Source organism: Centruroides vittatus, unplaced genomic scaffold (genome assembly GCF_030686945.1).
Source record: "Centruroides vittatus isolate TY-2023 unplaced genomic scaffold, ASM3068694v2 scaffold_149, whole genome shotgun sequence".
NCBI classification, from domain to species: Eukaryota; Metazoa; Arthropoda; class Arachnida; order Scorpiones; family Buthidae; genus Centruroides; species Centruroides vittatus.
The window spans coordinates 2,094,558-2,118,124 of record NW_027122681.1 but is presented as its reverse complement, the minus strand read 5'-3'; the positions used below and the strand labels follow the sequence as shown (position 1 = coordinate 2,118,124).

Below are 23,567 nucleotides of genomic sequence, written 5' to 3'. Positions count from 1 at the left end.
GGGTACCAACATTCTCTTGGTCGTTATAAGAATGACGAAAGCAGAAACGATGACCAAGAGAATGTCGGTACCCCCCATTCGTGCATCATACAATGGATAAAATTTCATTGTGGCACATTGTAACCTCTAATGGTACTTGTTTAGATATAGAGGATGGTACACAACACATAGCTGCATAATAACATATCCTACAGTTTAAAATTGTCTCTCTAAATATGTAAAGTGTTAGCAGCCTTTAAATATGTGCAGTATATTTTTTCATGTAATTCAGATTAGACAAGTATCCTTAGTGTTGTGACAATTAGCATGTTTATATTTAATGCTGATGATAACTTTAATTAAATTCAAATGTTTAAATCTAATTTTAAATACAATTAATCGGTAGTTATGTGACTGTACACCAAAATAAGTCAGACTTTCGAAGTGGTATTTGCCGAAAGTTTCTGGAAAAATCTAAATTAAAGAGGAAGTCAAATACCTTCATAAAACTTAAATTTATTAAATGGGTTACATTTACTAGCAGCTTTTGAAGTTTTTTTTTCTTACTGTTTAGTGATTTTTATTTATAATTAAGTGGAATATTAAACATTGCAGTTTCCTAATTAGTTAGTTGTGTTGCTGATATTGGTGAGAGCAAAGTGTAAGCTAAATTCTTCCATTTTATAAATCCAATTTTGTACTTGACAAATGGAAAAAAACTTAAATTTTGAAGCCAGAATTATAAGAACATAAAGGTCAACTTGTCTGTAGAATTTACAATAGTTGGCCCTTGGATCTCATTTGAATGTCAAATTTTATACAATAACTTGCTTTAGTTTGTGTTATATAACTGTATTCTATATAATGTCAAAATCATTTGAGAAATGAATAAAAAAAACAAGGTCAAACTTCATTCCAAGAACGTACTGGTACAACCCAAGTTATACAGTTCACTATGACTATACATTAGTGTATAGTCACTTTAAGTTTGAGACAAAGATGATTAATGACGAATCATTTAAACTGGAATGATTAGGCACAAATTAATGCCTTTGTTTCTAATATAGCTTTAATCCTGCTTTTTTTTTTAAACTAATTATATGTATGAGAGCATCAATAACCGAACAATCGGCCGGATTTTATCGGGTTATTTTAAGTCTAATAAAGAATTGAGAACTATAAAAGTAATTTGGCTAGAGGATAGGCCGACATCTTTCATTTTGCCCCTTCTAGCCTCCATGATTTTATTCCTGACTGGAACGGGGATCGGATTAGTGTGCGTAACAAAAGGCGTAAAATTGTATGGCGTTTATCCCCTCGTCCTTCTATATCTGTAGAAATCAGTTGATCTCAAAGCTGATACAATAATTTTTATATTATGACACTGTATAAATTCAATTACTAATACATAAATCACGTGTAAATAAAGGGAGTTGCATCGCTCAAAATACAGCGCGGAACAATGGAAACTGTATTTAATACTTATCAATATATCATAAGTGTACGTGTATTTAAGTCGTTTCTAATGCATTTGAGAATTAAATCTATAAATGGGGATGGATTTACGTACACTTGACTCGAGATATTTTGCTATTCGCCCCGCGAACTGTCGGGTACGCGGGGGCATCGGGAATCTATATTGTGTTATGTTTTCTGTTTGGAGACTACTGGACACGTGTCAGGGATGCCCACTCCTAAATCTGATTTCTGGCTGTAAATTCTACTCATTGTTATACACCAAAACAGTTTTTATATGAATGTAACTAATTATAAAAATTTCAGCGGGTAATCGGGACCCTTCAGAAGGAAGCGCGGCCACTCAAGTGAAACTTCAATTAACAGTAAGTGATTATTTAAAAGTATATTTTTAAGAAATTTCGTATTAGTCAAATTAATTCGCGCGATGATAAAATTTATTTAATCATTGGACGGGCGCGGTAATTAAGATGATTTTCCATTTTAATAGGCGCCATCTGGCGTTAAGCATTTAGGAGATTTCTTCGTCTGCCATTGACAGGTTGTTGGGTCAAGAGGACGTCCTCGTCAGAATTTTTAGAACTGCATGGTGCTGCTATTAACCCGGAGTAAGTTGATTTCCCTCCCGTCTTACTTCCATTAAGTACAGATTTAGCATTTATATTCGGGCCAACTTTTACTATTTATTACAATTAGAAGGAATAAAACCAAGGCCGATACAATGGATTAATATTAAACAGTTATTCCATGTTTGTATAGGCTTAAAGAGGGAAAAATCGAAAGTACTGTATATAAAATAATTTTACTTTTTGAATTTTAAATTTATTTAATATATTTGATTTTAAAATTATGCAAAAAAAATTATATATATAGCCTATTTAAAACAAATAAATTAGTACTAAAAACAGCGCCCTCTCGGTGGTCATTGTTAAACTAAACATTACTCATATTATGACTACTTTCTGATGAATTATTTCCCTTAAAACTTCTTTATTATAGTAGTTATAAGAAATAGTAGAGGTGACTTTAGAAGTCTCCTCTATTCTAATATAGTATATAAATCCATCACTGATAATATAAGGGCTAGTAGGGCTTAGGTTCAAGGCCTCCAAATTTTTGATTTGAGCTGTTGTATAGATTGCACCCTATGGAGTTTCGTGACTTTTGAGTATATATCTTAACTCTGGACCAAGACGAGTTCGACAGTACCCTACTTTTGGACTGGAGACGAAAAATAAGATAACTATCTTATTTATGATTTCTTGCCTTTCACAATGCATTATTTGCCATTTTAGAGTTTTCCACTAGGTGGTGTTTGACTGTTCGTGCTCCCGACGGACTTCTCCCGGAAGGGAGCCACCGGCAGGCTGCCCAGTGTTTAATGTCACTAGTTATTGATTCATGTGGTAGTTCTTGACAAAAGAAAAAAAAAAGGAAACGTATACTGAACTACAAGCAGTCTCACTTAGTGGAAAACTTTCACAATGCATTCTACACCATTTTAAAGTATTCCATTAAGTGGGACTGCTTATAGTTCAGTATACGTTTCCTTTTTTTCTTTTGTTCAAGAACCAGCACGTGAATCAATAACTAGTGACATTAAACACTGGGCAGCCTGCCGGTGGCTCCCCTCCGGGAGAAGTCCGTCTGGAGCAGAAACAGTCAAACACCACCTAGTGGAAAACTCTCACAATGCATTCTTTGTCATTTTAAAGGCAAGAAATCGTAAATATGATAACTATCTTATTTTTCGTCTCCGGTCCAAAAGTAGGGTATTGTCGAAATCGTCTTGGTCCAGAGTTATATATATTACTCAGTCACGAAACTCCATAGGGTGCAATCTACACAACTTCCTTTGATTGTCCCCAAGACATGACACAGTTTTTGTAATTGTTTAAAATAAACAATAGAAAATAGTATGAAACAATGCCAATTTTAGAAATTAGTTACATTAAAAAAAAATGTAATTTTGACTACTGGCCAGCACTTAACTCGCCATAAATTCATAGAAAGGGCTAAGATTTTAAAAACATGCAACTCATAAATTACATTTGGTTGCAATCTGTTTTATGATGGGCTTTTCAGGGAATTTCGTAAATAACGGGAGGTGCGTCCGCACAGCCTTTTGACTCTGACCATTTCAGCCATGCTTTTCAAACGTTGTTTGAGGACTGGATTTTCTTTTTAATCCCTTCTGGATCGGTATTTTTGTGAAGTTAAAATGGCAGCACATTGGCCAATTGCCTTTTTTGCCAACGGGATAAAGTCTCCACCCGCAGAGAGCCCAAACCGATCTTTTATAAGAAAATAATTTCTCAAAGAAAAATGTCTGAAGTTGGTACTGTATGTGGGATGCCAGAGTTCAGATTTGCGTAGGCATTATGAAGCTATAACACACCACTGGAATTAAATAAAAATAATTATACAATGGAAAAAAGAGTTTGAATGCATTTTTTTTTTTTTTTTTTTTAGACTTGATTAGAACCAAATTTTGTTATATTTTCTTACTAATCATTTTGGAAAATAGATTTGTGGGCTATTTTTGAAGTATTTTTCTAGGCTGGTTTTTGATCATCAGCCCACTAAATACTTAAAGTAAAACCAAAGTAACATGTGTTTATTATTTAAGACTTTTTTATATATTACATTTCATAATTTAAATGATTTTATTAATTTTAAGTGAAATCTCATCACAGCCTATTATTAAATGGTTGGAGGTCACAGTACTGGTTTGTGGACCACAAACCAATACAATTTGAGCTGTGCTGCTCAAACTATATTTAGACATTCTTAGAATGAAAATAAATAAATAAATAAATTTTATTAGTAAAAATTTATAAAAATCTCGTGTCCAGTATCCTAATACACTGGCATGATACCTTACTATCTTGCAGTAATGTATATTCACTATATGATAAATCAGCATAATTTATAATATATATACAGCAGACCCCCCTATATCACGGTGGATACGTTCCGTGTTATATGAATTCTGTGTTGTACGAGTCACTTAAATACATGAGCCAATCACAGCCCAGCACGTTGCAGTTTAGGGGCTATGGCTGTTTGAAAGGTTTTCTTCCATGAAATTAATCGATTCTAAACTAATTTGACTCAACATTTCCAAAACACGTATAATTTTTTGGGAATAATCCATATAAACTATGCTATAAACAAAAAATTGTAGGATTAGTTACTGAGTGTGCACCGTTTGATGATGCCATTGCTTAAGCTTGTTTTCGTCACGGAGTGGTTCATCGAACGGCGGGTGTGTTTTCTGATCAGCGAATTTTTTGCAGAAAAATAACTTAACTTTGGAGACATCATTAATATAAATATAATTTTTATAGCCATTGAATAATAAATTGTTTTTAGTAGGTCCGCTGCTCATTTAAACACAACGGTTTGTGCAATGTCTGCTATTGGTCCAGATTCAACCAATCCTGTTGCAACATGAGTCGGCAATGACGTTTTACCGTGTTATACTAGTCTCTTTTAGCGTGTTATAGGAACACGATTGCAATTTTTTCACTGTGTTATATGAACTTGTGTTATAGTGGGGTCTACTGTACTGTATATGTATGAGAGGATGTTTACAAATATTTACCGTATTTTACGGACTATAAGATGCATCTTAATTTTTAAGCAATTTTTTTAAAAAAAATACCTATAAGACTCAGCTGAATTTTGGAGGCAATTTTTCGAAGAAAAAAGTGCGTCTTATAGTCCGTAAAATACAGTAACAGATTGATAAGAATAATTAATAGAAGACAAAAATATATTTACATACAAATATGTGTATTTTCATATCAGAAGGTAAAGTTTATGATTATTTTTTTCAGCGTATAACAAGGTTTTATATAATTAGCTTAGAACTGAAGTTAACAAATTTTAGTTACTATATACAGTTGTTGGGATACTTGGCTAAGCTAATCTGGTCTAGCAATAACTGTTGATTTTGGAACATTGTGGTTTTGAAAAAAAAATTTTTTTTTTGAATTGACAATAGATTTAAAGCAAATGGTTTCTTCTGATAAATATTTTTAGTCAAAGTGTAAGATGATCATTCTATATCTGCTATTAGGGCTGCCAAAAGAGGTTAGCAGATAAATTAAGTAGATCTGAAGGGACACAAGAGGCCCATAAAAAATATCACCTTTATTAAATTTAACTATAGTAGTAGGGTTGACTTAATGCTAAATTGTGGCCCTAATTTGGCATTAACACATTAACTGCCACCTGTAATATGATATTTTGCGTTTTATCAGGCTAACTGTAATGTGATATTTTCCATTTTTTCAGGCCACAATGAGAAAATTTGATATTTAATATTTTATTATGATATAAATAGAAGGGTCATTATATAACAGTCGGTAGAGTGAAGATAAAAAAAATATATCAACGATGACTGGCCATCGTATGGCCTGAAACTGGAGACTATAAGACCGTGAAATATTTAATATTACTTACTTTATATGTAACAAAAGAGAAATATTAAACTAGTTTTCGATATTTTTTCCTTTTTTTTAACTATTCACTATTAAAAAAACACTATTAGATATAAAATAGCTTTTTATTAAAAAAAACGACGACAGCCAGCAATCAGAAATCAACTTCATAGATGTCCACGAGAGGCCACCACTAGGATGTAAAACTACGTCTTACGAAGCCAGGATAATTTAATCTTGAGTGAAACTACATTGGTTTAGCGATGGCCGGCAGTCGGATGGTTCTGCGAGGCCCTAACTAGTATGACAGCCGGCATGTCGTATGGCAGTTAACGTGTTAAGCAACTATTTTTCTACTGCTACTTAAGTTATCAAAATTATTATTTTGATAAACCGGAATTTTATTACTTATCTCTGTATTTAATTATTAACAGCCTGATTGTAGCATAATTCAACAGATCATATGGCTTTAATTTTATCACCTACATATTTTCAGCATTTTTGACTGCAATATATCTAGGATAAAAGTCAAATCAATTCCAAATTAAGCCATATGTATGATAAATTAAATCATCATGTACTTAGTTTTCAATTTCTTCATCAAAAAATATAAAAAGAAAAATTTATATATACAGTGGAACCCCGTTTATCCAACTCAATTCGGACCGGGTCCAATTCAGATGACTGAAAATTCAGAAAAATTTGTTAAAGTCTATACTGTTAGTCTTGTTGATATTATTTATGTTATTTTATAATAACCACTTTCTTTCCTTTTAGATGTCACTTTCATGGTGTTTACTTTATTTCACAAATGTTTGAAGATGAGTGAAACTTGGGGAGATAATAGAAACTTTAGGGTTTGAGTGAATAATAATTTGTGAGGTTACAAACAATAAACTTATTAACACGTTGACTGCCCCGAGAAGCACAGCATTTTCATTCAAAAAGAAAATAGCAATTTTTTAAAATTGAAAATATTAATATCCTTGTTGAACCTTATCTAATCTTTTAAGTAAATTCAAAGAACACTCCCTTGGCATGCATAACAATGAATGTCATATGGTGATTCATAGGAAACAAATCTTAGTTCTTTCGATTTTTTTGCATTTATAGGATTTACTTGTGTCTATTTTTCTGACATGGGTATTGCATTTTATAATCTGAATAAACAGGATTCCACTGTGTGTGGCAATTAGAAAATCAATAAAACTGTATTTTGATTATATTTTATTACATGTTAGTTCTGTTTTTAAATAATATGTTGATGCAATGAATAATAATTTATCATCTTTCATTAAATAATGCAATTTTTGATGTTGTGGTAATCTGTTTTGAAAAAGTATTTAATCAAAAATTAAGTTCTAAAAATAAAATGATTTAAATTAAAAAATTATTTATTTAATATATATTTAAAAGTAAGATATAATTAATTTTCTTTACGTTGTGACGATTACTTATTATCAAAGTTTTTATAAAAAGGAAACTTGACAGTAGGTAGGGGTTGCAAAAAGTACATCATTGTATATGACAGGCAGGGAGAGGGTGAAGTCTTTGTCTACCTGAACTATTTTTAGCACTTTATTATTGACATATGGATTTATTTTTATATGCCTGCTTACTAGTTAGTTGAATAAACCATGTTAGAAAATAATTGCAAAGCTTTTTTAAGTAATTTTTTCAATGTTGGGTTTGCAAACCATTGTACATGTAGTTAAAGGATGTTGCCAAAAGTACTATACACGACAGTTAAGGGGGGATTAAAAGTTGCTAAAAAATTGTACACGGTTAATGGATAATGAAAAAATTTTTAGGTAATATTTAGCTTTTAAAAATATTCCAGTTTAATTAAAGAAGAAATGAGTTTTAAAGATTTTCTTTTTCCCTTGTAAAATATACATAGAAGTTTTGTATATACTAAAATATTGTAATAAAATTTATTTCAAAAAATCTCTCTTTATGGTTAGCAGTATATCAACTTATTAAATGTTTACTTAAAGAATTACAAATTGATAAAGCAGTTTTTGTAGTGTGTGTGTATTGTATTTTCTCACATATAAGACAATCTCTCATGTAGGACGAGGTGTGACTTTAAAGATCAAAATAAAGAAAAAATTAGAATTGTATTAATAAATTTATTTTGTTTAATCACAAATAAAATATTATCAAATGCACATATATTAAGACAAACATGGTTGTTTGCCTTAATGTGATGAATGGAAAACAAAATCAAAACACTAATGCGCATAACTGGAAAAAGTTTATTTTTAATGATTCAGAATGGTTAGAATGAATATTCATTAAAAATAACAACTTAGCAATGATTATAAATGTAGTTATTTCATATTAGTTATGTGACCTGTATTTCACTAATGATTTTATAAGTAATGATGAAGTATTTTCTGCAGACAAATGAGATGCAACGTGGTTTTTAATTGATGGACGTATGTTTAAACTGATACAACCCCCTTTTGTTTATCTTAGTTTGTTTCCAGTAGGTGCCAGCTTACGATAAATAGACACTGTTCACAGAAATTATTGCAAAAAATGCAAAGAATCCTTTGCTCGCTTGTATAGGATGACCTAGGATTTTGAAGCAGTGAGAAATGAACGAAAACCTTGTCTTATATGCAAGTAAATACAGTATATATAAATTCAAGTAGTTTTGTATATAAAGCAGTTATAACTTTCAGTTTTATTTCAAATATTTTAAAATTGAAAGGTTCAGTTGCTACTATTAAGTATCAAAATTCATAGGATAATATCTAGTCTTACATCTTACTTCGAGTTCTTGTCAATAGAAGGTTTATTTTTTCTTCTTCATTGCCAAAAATATTTGTTATATTTTTTTTAATGAAAAATGTATCTGTGGTTTGTAGTGAAATAGCTCAATAACACTAAACTATGTATATCTAAGAAAAATTATAAGAGTTTGAAATAATTATGATCAAAGCAATATTTATTCATTGTAATCTATCTTTACTAAATGTCTCAGATGGTAAAAAAAAATCATCTTCAAGTAAAGGAATAGTAATTTTTATATCTCAAGATGGATGGCTAAAGGTTGTTTTTATTAACCTTTTTATGTTGTTTGTTGTAACTAAAATTGCAGTCAATACATTCCAAGTGAAATGAACAAATATGTAGTCATTGTGGAATAAATATAGCTTTTTGTGGAAAAATGATGACTCAGACATTTATGTATTTTGTTGACTTTAGTTAATTACAAAGAAATGTCAATTGTGGTGATATATGCTTAGTAATATTCCTATTATCTGTGATTCATAAACTTTCAATATAAAATGAAAGTTTGGTAATCAAATATTTATAGATTATATTTAGCAAATTACTGATTGCTAAATTTGAAAGTATTAAATACTTTCAAATGTGTATTTCTTTCATTTCAGTTGATAGTCTGTCTTGTCTCAGAAAAAGTTATAAGTAGATATAGTATGTTAATGTAAATGAATTTTTAAATAGCCCTTTATGTAAATACTGTATTTTTCATTTAAATTTATTGTTTTTTTCTTCCATTTAAAATTCTTATTCTTTGGTATCTAATAATATATTTTCGATCGTAAATAAAAAGATATTTGTTATTTTTTTTTATTTGCTTTAGGTGATTTGTTTGCGGAGGCTGACTCTATCTCACAATCACGATGTCTGTCAAGACTGCAATGCTGGATATACACGTGGACCCCTCCTTAATGTCTACTTCAGGTATTATTATTGATTTTATCACTCAGTTATTTCATTTTATTATTAATAATAATTTTGCAAAATTTAAAAAAAGTTGTTTTAATGTTATATTTACACAAAATACTTAGCACAAAGATCATCTGTTATCCAAAGTATTGAAGAAATCCTTAAAACTTACTCCCTTAAAAGATTACAAGAAATTTTTCTTGATAGCGGTAAAGAATCATTTGTCGTTTTTGGAACGAGCGATAATTGGTAAGTGCATTCTCTATAGTAATGTTTTAGTTAGTTTGTTTGTTTTTACTTATTTTCTTTTTAATTACATTAGTGTTACCTGTACCCTAAAAACTTACAAGCGTGGATTGATTAGTTTAACAGTGGAAGGAGATCAAGATGCTGTTATATTTAATGATATTGTATGCTTTTTTTTTTTTTTTTTTAAATTTAATTTATTTAAATACAGTGTGCAGATTATAACAGAGATAATTTTCCGTCCAGAAATTTGAAGGACTTCGGAAAAAGCTACAAGAACTTTTGGAGAGTCAAGTAGAAAAGTGAGTTTTGTTTCTAGTCTATAAAAAAATTAGATTGCACTTTTAAATATGATAAAAGTAATCCCCCAAGGTAAACTTTTATTATACCAATTAAAAAAAAAGACTTTTAAAAATCACACTTTCTTTAAAGTATTAAGATGATTAAATAAATGAAGGTAAGTGGTGAGTATAAAATCGGAAAATTTTTAACTCGACTGCATGGTTTTCAATATTAAGCATGTTCTGCACCGTTTTCTTTAATCCTCTTCCCAAACATTATCCAGAGTTCTTGTGAATGCTTTATAATAGCATGTTGCAATCCTTGATTTAGTTGCAGTTGCTGCTGTTTTTTTAGTCGGGATATATTTGGTTTTTTTTTCTTTTTATGTTTTGCATATCTGTAGTAAATATTTTGAATAAAGCTTACATTAGATTCTTAAAAACTCTCAAAAAATTTTATACACATACTACATTAACGTCTGAATATTTAAATCTTTTTTCTTCATATAATATTTCAATGTAAATAGTTTCAAAATCTTGGAGTCCAAATTAACCGATGATTTTTAAATCAGATTATCTGTAATAAATTTCCTGAATACAGTAATAATAATTGTTCAAACTAAATGTATATTTTTATGAAAGATTTAAAACTATTTTATAAGAAAAACTGTCTTACATTAATAGTAAATGGAATCTATTATTCATTATACAGTACATCTTGTGAAGGAATTTGAAAAAATACAGGTATACCTCAAGTTATGTCATTCTTGATTATACGTCGTTTATCAAAAAAGTATATGGGAAAAATAAAAATAAAGTTTTAAGTCATTTTTTTGTGAAGTAGGGCTGGCGGAAATACAGTATTAAAACGTAAAAACACGTAAACAGATAATAAAAATATCTTTACTCACCATGTCCAATCACCAGGAACAAACTATTCTCCACAACAGAGATGACCTTTCTTTAGACCAGTGGTTCCCAACCTTTTCTAGGATGCGGAACACTTTTGTGAGCAATTTTCTTTAGCGGAACACTTACTTAAGTTAATATGAAATACATAAGCTTGTCATCAGTTATTTTATTAGAATTTAGCAGTTTTAATTCAAAATCTCTACTCATATTATTAACGCCAGTTCTAAGACAGGAAAAAATATATCTAAATAACTTTAATGGGAAACTTGTGCCTGATGTTTTTTACATATTTCATTCAGTTTTTATCGTTGCCTTTATCTTATTCGAAACAATAGTACACTCCATAAGTACGAGTCGTACATATATATTTAAGTTTATGAAAATTTTATGATTTTAATTTTTTGATATTCGGCGGCTCGAATACGATTGTACACTTTCCAATTTGCGACTAAATCTGCGGAACACTTGGGACATGCTTACGGAACACCGGTTGGGAACCACTGCTTTAGAGGCTACGCCTCTGCCAAATTATGTAAAACAGTCTAAAATGTTCACCGATGACAATCCCTTATAATTTTAAATTGTGAAGGGATTGTCACCAGTGGACGTTTTAGACTGTTTTACATAATTTGGCAGAGGCATAGCCTCTAAAGAAAGGTCATCTCTGCTGTGGAGAATAGTTTGTTCCTGGTGATTGGACATGGCGAGTAAAGAAGATAATTAAAACGTAAAAACACGTAAACAGATATTTTTATTAAGTCATTTTATTTGACTTTACATCCGTCCGCCACAAATATTGAAGTTGTAATATCACTAGAAAAGTGTTAAAAGTATAATCATTATAAATCCTAGAGAACGAAACATGAAAACATCTGTGTTTCTGTGTTGTCGTCTTATTTAGTGGTCTTTATGTGCTCATTATTGGCGTTTTCCACCGTAGTTTTGACTTGCGTCGTAACTACACAAATAAATTTGACTTACGTCATTTTTCAACTTACGTCGCCTCTCCTGGAACCAATTAGCGACGTAAGGCGAAGTATACCTCTATTGGTTCATATCAATATTTCATTACTAGCATTTCCATTCATAAATATAATCATTATAATTCTTTTTGGTATAATTTGTGAGCACCATTAGTGTTCTATTATTATTCTAATACTGAAGATAACATTTTAGATTTGAAATTTTGTGTATACAGTAGAATCTGCTTATTGTAATCATTTTGGAACTTGCCTATAATGACAAACTGGCTGAATAACAGTGTAATTCAAACTATAATTATGGAAACTTTGATTTTATTTTTCTTTTAACTGCTTTTCCACTAATTACTGGATTTTTACGGAAAAAATGCAGCATGACTTAATTTTCTCTTAAGTGGATCAGCTTTTTCTAGTCGAAATAATAAATAATTTGCATATCTTATATTTAATGACAATTATTTATTGTGTAATAGAGAAGAAAACTTCTTATAAAAGTTAACGTTTTTCATAAATTAATTCATACCCTTTTTTTACTTTAAAAAATTATAAGGAAGCTTCATTTAGGTTATATTACTGTTATCAAAATAGTACTAAGTTATACATTACACTCAGATATATTAGTGCAGCAACTTAATATATTTTTGTTTTGCATAAGTGTAATTTATTTTTGTTATATCCTGATTTTGCATCATATAATTTGGTTTGCATAAAATGAAACTTGTGTAGTTGGAAAAAATAACGAATTATGTTTTTAAATAAATTTATTTGAAATTGGTCAATGCTGGAAGTACATAACGTACAGTAGATTAGTCATATATTTCTAAATATGCAAACACAAATACAGATTATAAGTTGAATCACATTAATCTATATCTACTTCATAAACTTTTTAATAAACACTTTTCTTATTTCCAAGAAAAGTGTAATTTATATATTATACAAGTTTCAGTATTTATGCTTTTCAATTGTTTTCCCTTTATTTTTGCTTATTTATTGTTTCCTTTTCCCGATGTTTCCCCTTCACCTCGGAATGCGACCACGGTTTCCCTTCTTCACGGAATGCAAACACGGTCACGACAGGTTCAGTCAGTCTTTCTTTGTCAGGATACCGCCGCTAAAGCGAGGAAGTAGAATTCCGTTATACCTTACCTCGTCTGACGAACGTATTTTAGAATATGATTTCGACCAAGTGGTGTTCGATGCCATTTCACCCTACCAACGTGTCCAGATTCTTCATTCCCCGACATTAGGAAATTGCTTGATTCTTGACGATTTGCAAAGTGAGTAATGTTTAATAAGAATGTTTTTGTTTTTTCTTAATGAAACTATTAAGTTTAGTCAGAATTTATATACAGTAAAACAAAATTTTTTCTTGCATATTTTAGATTTAGGCGAGTGCGATATAAACTATACTCACGGTCTTATGAAACGTGGTGATTTGTCTTACTGTAACAAGGAAATATTAATCCTTGGTGGTGGAGATGGTGGTCTTCTGTATGAGCTTCTGAAAGAGAAACCAAAATTTATAACCATGGTTGATATATCCTTTCTCTCTATCTCTCTACTTCTTTTTTAATCTTAAATTAATTGTTTTACGTTCCTTAATATTTTCCACATTGATAAAGTTGTGATAGATGCATGTAAAAAATATTTACGTGGTGCATGCGGTGATGCCCTTGATCAATTGAAAGGTGAAAATTATGAGGTATAGTTTGGTTCGTTGACATAAATCAAGGTATTGAAAAACTTGCCATTCAGTTTTGTACCGAGACAGAAACTATACGTTAATTTCTTTCTAGGTTATTGTCGACGACTGTATCAAAATTATGAGAGAGTACACACAGAAAGGAAAGAAATTTGATTACGTTATTAACGATCTCACAGATATTCCTATTGCTACATCGCCACAAGGTATAAATTATTTTGATTAGTAAAAAACACCAATTTTTAAAAAGTAACCTTTCATCTTTATGAACAGGAGAATTGTGGCAGTTTATTCGTACTATTGTTAGTATGGCATTTGAATTGTTGCAACCCAATGGCAGATACTTAAATCATGTAAGTAATGTAATATACAGAATGTCCGTATAGTCCTGAACAGTTTTTTTAATTATGTAAAAATTGCATATTATAGTAAAATTACCTGTGTGCACCTGGCATTGCTCGGAGGTTGGCAAGATTGGGTCAAGAAAGAGCAATAAAAACAATGTTCTTAATTACTAAAATGTTTATTTATGGACTTGAGTACCTACAATAATGAAACTGCAAAACAATTCCTGTGCCCATAATGTTCCAGCAGTTCTTGATAGCGTCGAGAATGGAACCATTAGCTTGCCAGCTTAGACATCCGACCTTGACCTCGTTTAGGTAAAAAAATTCTTACAAAACAATGTCAGTTTAAGTGACAGTAATGCTAACAACTTGTAGAGAGAGGGGACACACTACTTCATTTGCCACCTTGGCACATTGATACTGAATATTGCACGATAACTCTGCACTGTAAAATTGGTGGCCATTGAAAGGTGTTACCATTATAATGATATGGATGATGCAGTCTTTACAGTTTATTGTGGGTCTGCAGCAAAATGATAATTAAAATATTTTTAAAGATTTCTATATTATTTAAATAAATTATTTGATACAGGAGGATAGCGGGGGAGTGGTCCCATTCCCACCATATACATTGCTATAGTGTATTTATACCAGATTCAAATTCAAACGGGTGGGGTGTCACATTTTCTTTCTTCTAATGCCGTCGAAAAACACCATTTGCCAGTAAAACACATTGTTGCATTTGAAAGAAACCAACAAAACACAAATTAAATATTGCATGCTGTTTGCACGTAATACACATTTGAAAACTGTCCAGGACTTACAAGTACATATTATATTTCCATTGTATTAAGAAATTTCATTTCGTTCTTCATTTAGGCAATTGGCGACGTGTGTAAAGAAGCATTAACAAAATATGAAGAATTGTTAAAAAGTCTTCCATATAAAGTACAGTTTAAAAATCACAGTGCTTACGTGCCGTCGTTTATGGAAAAGTATCCTTTTTTTTGCATTTTCTAATTGTAATAAAAAATATATTTAATTATTGTATTCTTAACTTCTAATCAGCTGGGTGTTTTATGAAGTTTGGAGAGCAAATTAGAAAATATCAAACTATTTTCCCATTTCAAATTTTATGAAAATTTTGTCTCCTGAAATCTCGAAGTATTTTAAAATCTAATTTAGTCATTTTTAAGTCACTTAAGTATTACTCGGCCAGTAATCGAATTAATTCCATTATCATGCCACGTGTCGTATGACGAGATCTCGAGACGATACATCGATTGTGATCGTGTAGTGCCATTATTTTCAGTTCCTTATTAAAGAATTTATATTAAAAACATCTAGAATGTTAAAATTTTTGATGGGATAATGGATTATTAAAATTACCAATGATCAAAAATGGTGTCCTCTAAACTTAATTTCCCCGTTACATTTCTCTACAGAAATTTCTAATTATTTTAAAGCTCGGTATCATTTCGTACATTATAAGAATACAACTATTTAAGGAAAGCAGAGTTTAACGGATAAATATATTTTACCTTTATTTGTACTGACTTCGGCTTGCATTGAGAACACTGCAATTATTCTGTGTTCTGTTAAAGGCCACGCAAGTTGTTGAAGTTTGGACCTTTTATTTGGACAAAAATGTTTCTGTTAAGTAAACAGCTAGTTTATTCTTATAACATACCTGTTTGTTTTTCTCTGTGACTGACAGTATATAAATTTATGTAAGTACTGTCATTAAATCTGTGTGGGTGCTAAGTCATGCCCATTGTAAGTATATCCATGGTCTGCAACAGAACCACTAGATGACAAGGGGAGGGAAAGGATCAGACAAAAATTTTGACTCCTTTTCGGACAAACCCCTTTCTTGCCATCGCTCAAGATCTGGACGGCACAGAGACCACGCCGAATTTCATACTGCCATTTGTGTACGTACGGCAACCGCACCCGCAGCCAAGCAATGGCCGAGAGGGCAGGAAATGCATAAATTAGCCTCCACATTTTGAGCAGAATGATGCCTATTTACAAAGTACTCTATTTGAGGTAAGTTTTCTAACCATTTATGATTGTGCACAGGTGTGCGCATATTTAGTTAGAAAACCTGGCCGCTCGTTGCAGCCCAGCCGAATCCACAGACGTCATTAAATATAAAGTCCTTTTAGTGTACGCGAGGCGGAAAAGAACAAAAACATAAAACTAGACTACGATCAGAGGTACCCATTGATTGATACTACATAGCCCAGCAGAATACAATGCATGCAATTGTGAGGACACTTAGTGTGCATGTGTCCGACATCTATCTCCTGCAATTCTTATCTGCTAGCAGACCTAAATGTGGTTTACTTTACTCTATGAAACAGGGAATCGAAGATAGGTACTAATAAAAAATCCAGCAACGAGTTGCTTAACTTTCCCAGTCACACTTGGTGGTGCCATCTCTTATCATAAAATGGAAAAAGGTTTTTTTAAAAATAAAATACAAAGTTTAATTTTGAAGGTAGGGATGGGTTTAATAAAAAAAACTGTAAATAAGTTCGACTCTACTGGAGATACACACGACCTCTTAATTTCTATACCCCGTTGACCTTTGACCACCAAAATTTCAGTGGCGTGCCGTGACATTTGATGATGGAAGCTGTGTTTCTGTAAGAAGCCGACTTATAGGGGCAATCAATTAATTGCGCGTCAGGGCCCGTTCGTATTCGTTCGTTCGATAAGCCAGTAAAAACCGTATACTTCTTTAAATGTATTTTTAATAGATTATCCGACGTACTTAATAAATAAGAAAGTTCAATATAATTACCTCCATTATTAGATTCAATAAATTCCCTACGCCCTCTAAATGCCAATTCTTGCTTTGAGAAAAAACATAACACGATTAATTTAGATATACCTAAATTAATAGATAATTATCTCGTTATAATTTTCAATATTTATTTTATATTGTCTACCAATGTTAAATTCTATTCCGCTTTGATTTCCAAATTGCTTCAATTTTACGAAAGAATCGTCATTCTCAGAAATTTTATCGTCAAAATGTCGAAATTTTTTTGTCGACGTATTTATATTTAATTTAGGCATTGGTCTTGAACCAAAACTTTTTTAAATTTTTGAATCACTAGCCACGATATAAGGGCTAAAATTAAAATTATAAAAAAAAACTTAGTAAAACAAAATGTGTGATGAATATACATGCTTAGTAAAAAAAATTCTTCAATTGTATGAATATACTTTTAAAGAAACTTATAATTAAATATAACTTTGTTATTTTTATGTACGTTTCTTCACAAAATATTCTTTACTTTTTAAATCTTAAAACAATCCACTTAGTGAAATAGCTCCCTACGAGTGGCTAATGAATGGAATCAGAGACGGTCCAGGTAGGTGTGTGCGTGCCAAATCCCGAGGGTGCCGATTCCGGTCAATGTCAAATGCCTCTTTTGTCGCATTACTAGTATATCTCAAAGGACGCGACAGGGTTGTAGATTTTAAACGTTTCTCACCATAGCTGTAAAAATCTAAATATGTTAGACTTAACAGATTGTCCGTCGTTCGTTTTCTAACTAATTCGTTTTAGGACCGAGTGTTCGCGGAAATTTCCAAAATTTACAACTTTTCGGTCACTCTCATTGAACTGGAGAAATTTCTGTCTTTATTACATCTAATATTACGAAGAGAACAGACCCCACTGTACTCGGCAAGAGATTGGTTCGGTTAAGCTTCTGTTTAAGTAAAATTTCGGCTCTTTCATCCGGATTTTATTTATGTTTCTAATTCCCTAATCGCTTAATTATTTAACTACCTCTTAAGTAGAAATAAGTCGAAACCGGTTACTTTGTACTCGAATATCTGTAGTCTTAGGAAAACAGTGGAAAGACAAATTTTTATGACAACAGATATATAAATCGTAAATTTAAGGAAAATAAATTCTAGAGCAGTGCTGTCCAACCCACGGCCCGATGTGACTTCCCGTGCGACCCGCCAACTTTGGTTGAATATTCAAAACTTTCGTTAAGTAAAATTTCCAGCAGTAAAAATTTTTAAAAAAATCCACATAAATACTGCAAGTTTCTGGTAGACAAACATAATTTGTGTTCACATTCAAAATACAGTAGAGACACTTAAATCGGCACCCCGGTAATCGGCACGATTTTCAGTCGGACTGTGTCGTGCTGAATCGAACGTTTTTGATACTAAATTTACTTCTAAAGTATAATTTTCATGTTTTTATATTCTTCAATATATTTATTTTGTTTGTACAAAATGCAGAAATAATTTTTAACGATACGATAGCCTCGATTATTATTATAAAAATTTTCGTTAGGCTTATAATCGACGAAAATTCAACGCGAAGCGACACGCAACGGAGAAAAATTTGAACATCGGACAGGTTAATATATTTATTCGTACATAGACCGTAATCGGAACAAATCCCTAATCTGAACAACCCCAGTCCCCAATTGATTCCGATTTTCGGTTCACTACTGTATATATATTTAAATTTGGTATTGCATTGAGATACTTGCATTGTTATTGTTACATGGAAAAATATAATTAATAGCTTCGTTCAGCAGCAGTCGTTTATAATTATGTACTTTAAAACATATAATTACCGTATATTAATATACGTTAATTATAATTTTACAGTAACAGCTAATTTAAGTGTTTTTTCGAACCAAAATTGTGTTCTCAAAAAATATTCATATACGGTAGATAATTAAAATAATTTTTTCACAGTAACATCGAATTTCAATAATTCTTTTTCTTATTAAAATAGGCCATCAATTATGTTACAAAATAAAAAACGAAAAGTTGATGAGGAAGGTCGTCTGTTCAAGAGCAATTGGACAACAGATTATTTTGTTATGGAGCAGAATTTCAAAAATTTTGTGTTTAATATGCCAGGAAAAAATAGCAGTATGCAAAGAGTATAATATTAAGAGACATTATACTACTAAACATTCTACCAAATATGATCCTATGATAGGCCAAATAAGAATTGATCATATAAATTACCTAAAAAAAAATATGGTTGGACAACAATTATTATTTCAAGTTCCAAAAGAAAATTCTGAAACCGTAACAAAACTTAGTTTCTTAATATCAGAAGAAATAGCAAAAAGAGGTAAACCATTTACGGATGGTGAATTTATAAAAAATTGCCTAGACATATTTGTATCAAATATTTGTCCAGAAAAAAAATGTCTGGTAAAAAATATTAGTCTATCGCACCAAACTGTAGCTAGGAGAATCGATGATATGGCAGATAACATAAAAATTACATTAACTGAAAAATTGAATGAATGCAAATTTTATAGTCTGGCATTAGATGAGAGCACAGACGTTTCAGATACAGCTCAGCTATCAATATTTGTTAGAGGGGTGACAAGCCAATTTATAATAGTGGAAGAGCTACTTGACCTTTGTCCTATGAAAGATACTACTACTGGGCGAGACATTTACGGTGAGGTCAGAAATGCTATGACTACTTTTAATCTTAACGACGAAAAGCTTTGTGGTTTAACTACTGATGGAGCTCCAGCTATGATAGGAAATCAAAATGGATTTATGAGCTTAATGACCAAATCTATTAAACATGAAATTATAAAGCACCATTGCATAATACACCAAGGACAACTTTGTGCAAAAATCTTGAAAATGGAAAACATAATGAAAAATGTTGTTTCTACTGTCAATTTTATAAGATCAAAAGGACTTAATCACAGACAATTTCAAGCTTTTCTTTCAGAAGTAGGATCAGAACATGATGATATTATTTATTTTAGTCACGTTCGTTGGCTCAGTAGATCAGCGACATTGGCTCGATTCTGGTCTCTTCGAAAGGAAATAGAAACGTTCATGATATGTAAGGGAAAAGATACTTCTTACTTTAAAGATAATCAGTGGTTAAATGACCTTGCATTCTTAGTTGATGTTACAAAATATCTTTCAGAGCTCAACTTAAAACTGCAAGGAAAAGATCAGCTCGCCTATCAACAATTTGAAAATGTTCAAGCATTTACTAAAAAGATTGAGTTGCTGCAGGCACAGATGCGTACCAATAACACAGTTCATTTTGCGACATTGTCCACCAGAGACGGAGCAACAATAAATTTTTCAAAATATTCATCATTACTGGCCAACTTAAAAAGCGAATTTGATTCTAGATTTTTGGATTTCAAGAATTATAAAACGATGATGGAATTATTTGCTAACCCATTTTTGATTGATGTAAATACTATTGATGCCAAGTTCCAACTCGAATTAATCGATATCCAAAGCAACAATTCATTGAAGACAGCTCATACAGAAAATGATATTTTGACATTTTATCAAAAATATATTAGAATTGATGAATACCCGAATTTGGCAAATCTTGCGCTTCAGCAAGTTGCATTATTTGGTAGTACATATATTTGCGAGCAGTTCTTTTCGAGAATGAAATATGTCAAATCCAAGACAAGATCATCATTGACTGATAAACATCTCACAGGCATTTTAAGAATTGGAATATCAAAAATATCGGCGAATATTGATAAATTATGCAAGCAAAAGGAATGTCAAACATCCCATTAAATAAACAAGCTTATATGAAGTGGATTAATAAATACACATATTTTGATGTAAAACTTGCATGTAATAAATCAATAAATATATATTGAGTTAAAACTTGTATGATATGAGTAAATATATATATATTTATTAATTTGAAAATATTTTTTTGTCTTGGCCCGCGAACTAAAATAAATTTACAAAACGGCCCAATCTTGATTTTGGTCGGACACCCCTATTCTAGAGGTTTTTGTACCTTGTACGTCTCATTCATTAAATTTGGTTGTAAATGATGCTGCCAAAGTAACTAATTTTTTGAACACTACTAGAATTGTACACGTTTTTTCTGCATCCCCTTACAGATGGGCCATACTAAATCGTAATATCACCGGTTTAACATTGAAATGCGTAAGTAATATATTTATTCCGCTCTCTCATCTTATATCAAATATTTTAATGGATTTTTTAAAACTCCTGTCAACTATACAGAACTATCATAAAAACATGCTAGTAAACTCCTATCGGTTGGGTTAAGTTATAAATCTAGTCTAGGGTGGGCAACCTTTTTTATAACACGAGCCAGAATAAATTTTACGTTTTTTTCCGCGGGCCGTAGTAGTTAATTGACGCCTTGTCACTCGTAATTTTTTTAGTCTGCAAATACGAAATAAATAAATAAAAAGTTAATTACTACATTTATTTCTCTTATCGTTTTCGAAAATTACAAAGAATTGGAAAAATAACTATTAATTGGATTAATTTTCCAATTTAATAATCTATTAAAAATCTCGCGGGCCGGATAGAAACTTTTCGCCAGCCGTAGCTGGCCCGCGGGCCGGGGGTTGCCCGCAGTGGATCTAGTCTGCTCATGATTCACATAATCAGGCGAGGGTGGCCGAATATCTAGCAGGCGGCTAACAGCCCACAACCGCTCCGGGATATAGAGTTGGACGCTTTACGCGTGTGTCGCTTCTACCGGCTAAACCGGGTGAGGTTGGTGCACTGTAAACCGCATGTGCTAATGCCTATATAATCTGGTGATTGGAAACTGACCCGGTTTCGACATTCCTTCCGCCACTGAATTATTCGAATATACAATAGCAATCTTATCGTTTTTTTTCCACATGTAATATAGAAATTTGTAAAAGATACATAATGCAGTTATAATAAAATTAATTTTAATTAATTCAAAGTGCGTTAAAATAATAAAATATAAAGAAAATTTATATTTTATAAAATACAAGGGAAGGTCATTGGAAGGTGGAAGCGGCGCTTCCATCGCTTCCAACGACGGCACGCCACTGTAAGAATAGATTTAATATATTCAAAAATTTAAATACAGTAAGGGAAAATAACTAGGATTCCTTCACCTCTTTGATTAATTTCCTTCTAAATCGATCAAAAATTGTTCAAGATAGTAAGTTGTTTCATAAAGATATATGTGAGTAACCATCAACTTACATATATAAATGAAAATGTTCGTTTGTTTGTCCGCAATACATTCCTAGGCCGTTCGAGCAATAGCTACGACACGCGACAGTTTACGTTCACATTCTTCTAATACAGATAATATCGTACATTCTACCCCAAAATATCGATTGGATTTCTATAAATCAATTACTTTTTAGTTATATTCGATTGGCTTTACACGTATCGCCATCTATTAGCAAAAAGATTTAATAAAGTACTAATGAAATATATATATATATATAATAAACCCATTGAACGCGTGCCTGTTCGTCCGTCCGCGTAACGGTATGCCAAAAACGGGCACTAGAGGCGCCCCTATCGTGTGTCATATTTCAAACATTTAAATTAACACTCACTAGGGGTGCCCTAGCAAATGTTACCAGCGAAGGTAAACAAACAAAGTATTTAAATAATTTTTAACATTCTATAGTGTTGTTAATCATAAAATTTGTAAAGAACGCCCACTAGAGGGCGTCCTGGGCTCTAGGTAGTATGTAATAAATAAATAAAAACCTTGTCTTGTATGCAAGTAAATACGGTATTTTTCATTATTACTGCGACAGGTAGCATAAAGTGCTTGCCTGCGTGGAATGGAAAGTGTTACCTTGTAAAAGTCTACAATCTATATATATATAATCGAGACGAGTTGATGATGATAATAATAATAATCAGCGCAGAGCCCAAACGATAAAAGGTGAAATTTGGTACAAAGTTAGGTGCGTCACGAGAACGCACGCTAAAAGGGATTTTTCGAAATTCCTCCCCGCGGGGGAGAGGGACAGGATTAAGTCTTAACACTTCCATCGTTGATTGAAGTGCTACGTAACAATGGAAGTGTTAAGAGAAAGCGACGTGCAAGACGCAGATGCAGTATTTTTCGTTTTTGCGGAAAATCAAACATATTTTTAGCCCTATCTAAAAATTCTGTAATTAGTCTGGAAACAGGGGGACCCAATTCTTGCATTCTGTGAAAACGGGTAAGGTTGACTATAACGTAATAATCTTAATATTCGCTAAAACGGTTAGGAGTTGAAAGTTGAAATTTGGTACACAGTTTGGTACTTAAATTTGGTACCCTAAGTGTTAAGTAACAATGGAGAACAATAGAAAGCGACGTGCAAGATTTATGGGCTCTGGGGGGAAAGAAAAAAGAGAGAGAGTAATATGTTAGAACACATTCGGTTTTCAAATTTAAACAGATTAGTTCGGTTTTTCTTTAAAACATTCGATGAAAATTGAACGATGAAATCAGAACACGTCGTGAAAATCGAACAATATCAGAACATTCGATTTTCAAATTCGACCTTTCTTTAGAAATACTTAGTTTGTTGATGAAATTACTCTTTTTCTTTTGTGACTATAACGTAATAATCTTAATCTTCGCTATCGTTACTTTTGCCCGAGCAACGCCGGGCCTACCTGCTAGTAATGATATAAGTATTTTAATTTTCCACATAAAACAA

The 23,567-nt window shown here is 31.7% G+C and overlaps 1 protein-coding gene and 1 long non-coding RNA gene across 5 annotated transcripts in view; one reads left to right on the top strand and one right to left on the bottom strand.

Moving 5' to 3' along the window:
- The first annotated feature begins 1,941 nt into the window (after positions 1-1,941).
- Positions 1,942-15,478, top strand: Sms (spermine synthase). 3 transcript variants are annotated; one of them, XM_067285012.1, is made up of 12 exons: positions 1,942-2,063; positions 9,520-9,620; positions 9,728-9,854; positions 9,928-10,015; positions 10,098-10,153; positions 13,129-13,304; positions 13,410-13,566; positions 13,642-13,729; positions 13,824-13,935; positions 14,003-14,082; positions 14,956-15,071; positions 15,145-15,478. In XM_067285012.1, the coding sequence occupies exons 2-12, from the start codon at positions 9,560-9,562 to the stop codon at positions 15,176-15,178; spliced, it is 1,095 nt and encodes a 364-aa protein (XP_067141113.1). In that variant the 5' UTR covers positions 1,942-2,063; positions 9,520-9,559; the 3' UTR covers positions 15,179-15,478. The 3 variants fall into 3 exon arrangements, with proteins under 3 accessions (XP_067141113.1, XP_067141111.1, XP_067141112.1); XM_067285010.1 differs by having other exon boundaries at positions 13,105-13,304; XM_067285011.1 differs by lacking the exon at positions 1,942-2,063 and adding an exon at positions 9,307-9,360 and having other exon boundaries at positions 13,105-13,304.
- The window catches only part of LOC136987300 (uncharacterized), a 74,427-nt gene continuing 64,275 nt past the window's right edge, over positions 13,416-23,567 (bottom strand). For both annotated transcript variants that reach the window (XR_010882603.1, XR_010882602.1), the window contains one exon: positions 13,416-13,528. This is a non-coding gene — a long non-coding RNA (uncharacterized lncRNA). The remainder of the gene's footprint in view (positions 13,529-23,567) is intronic.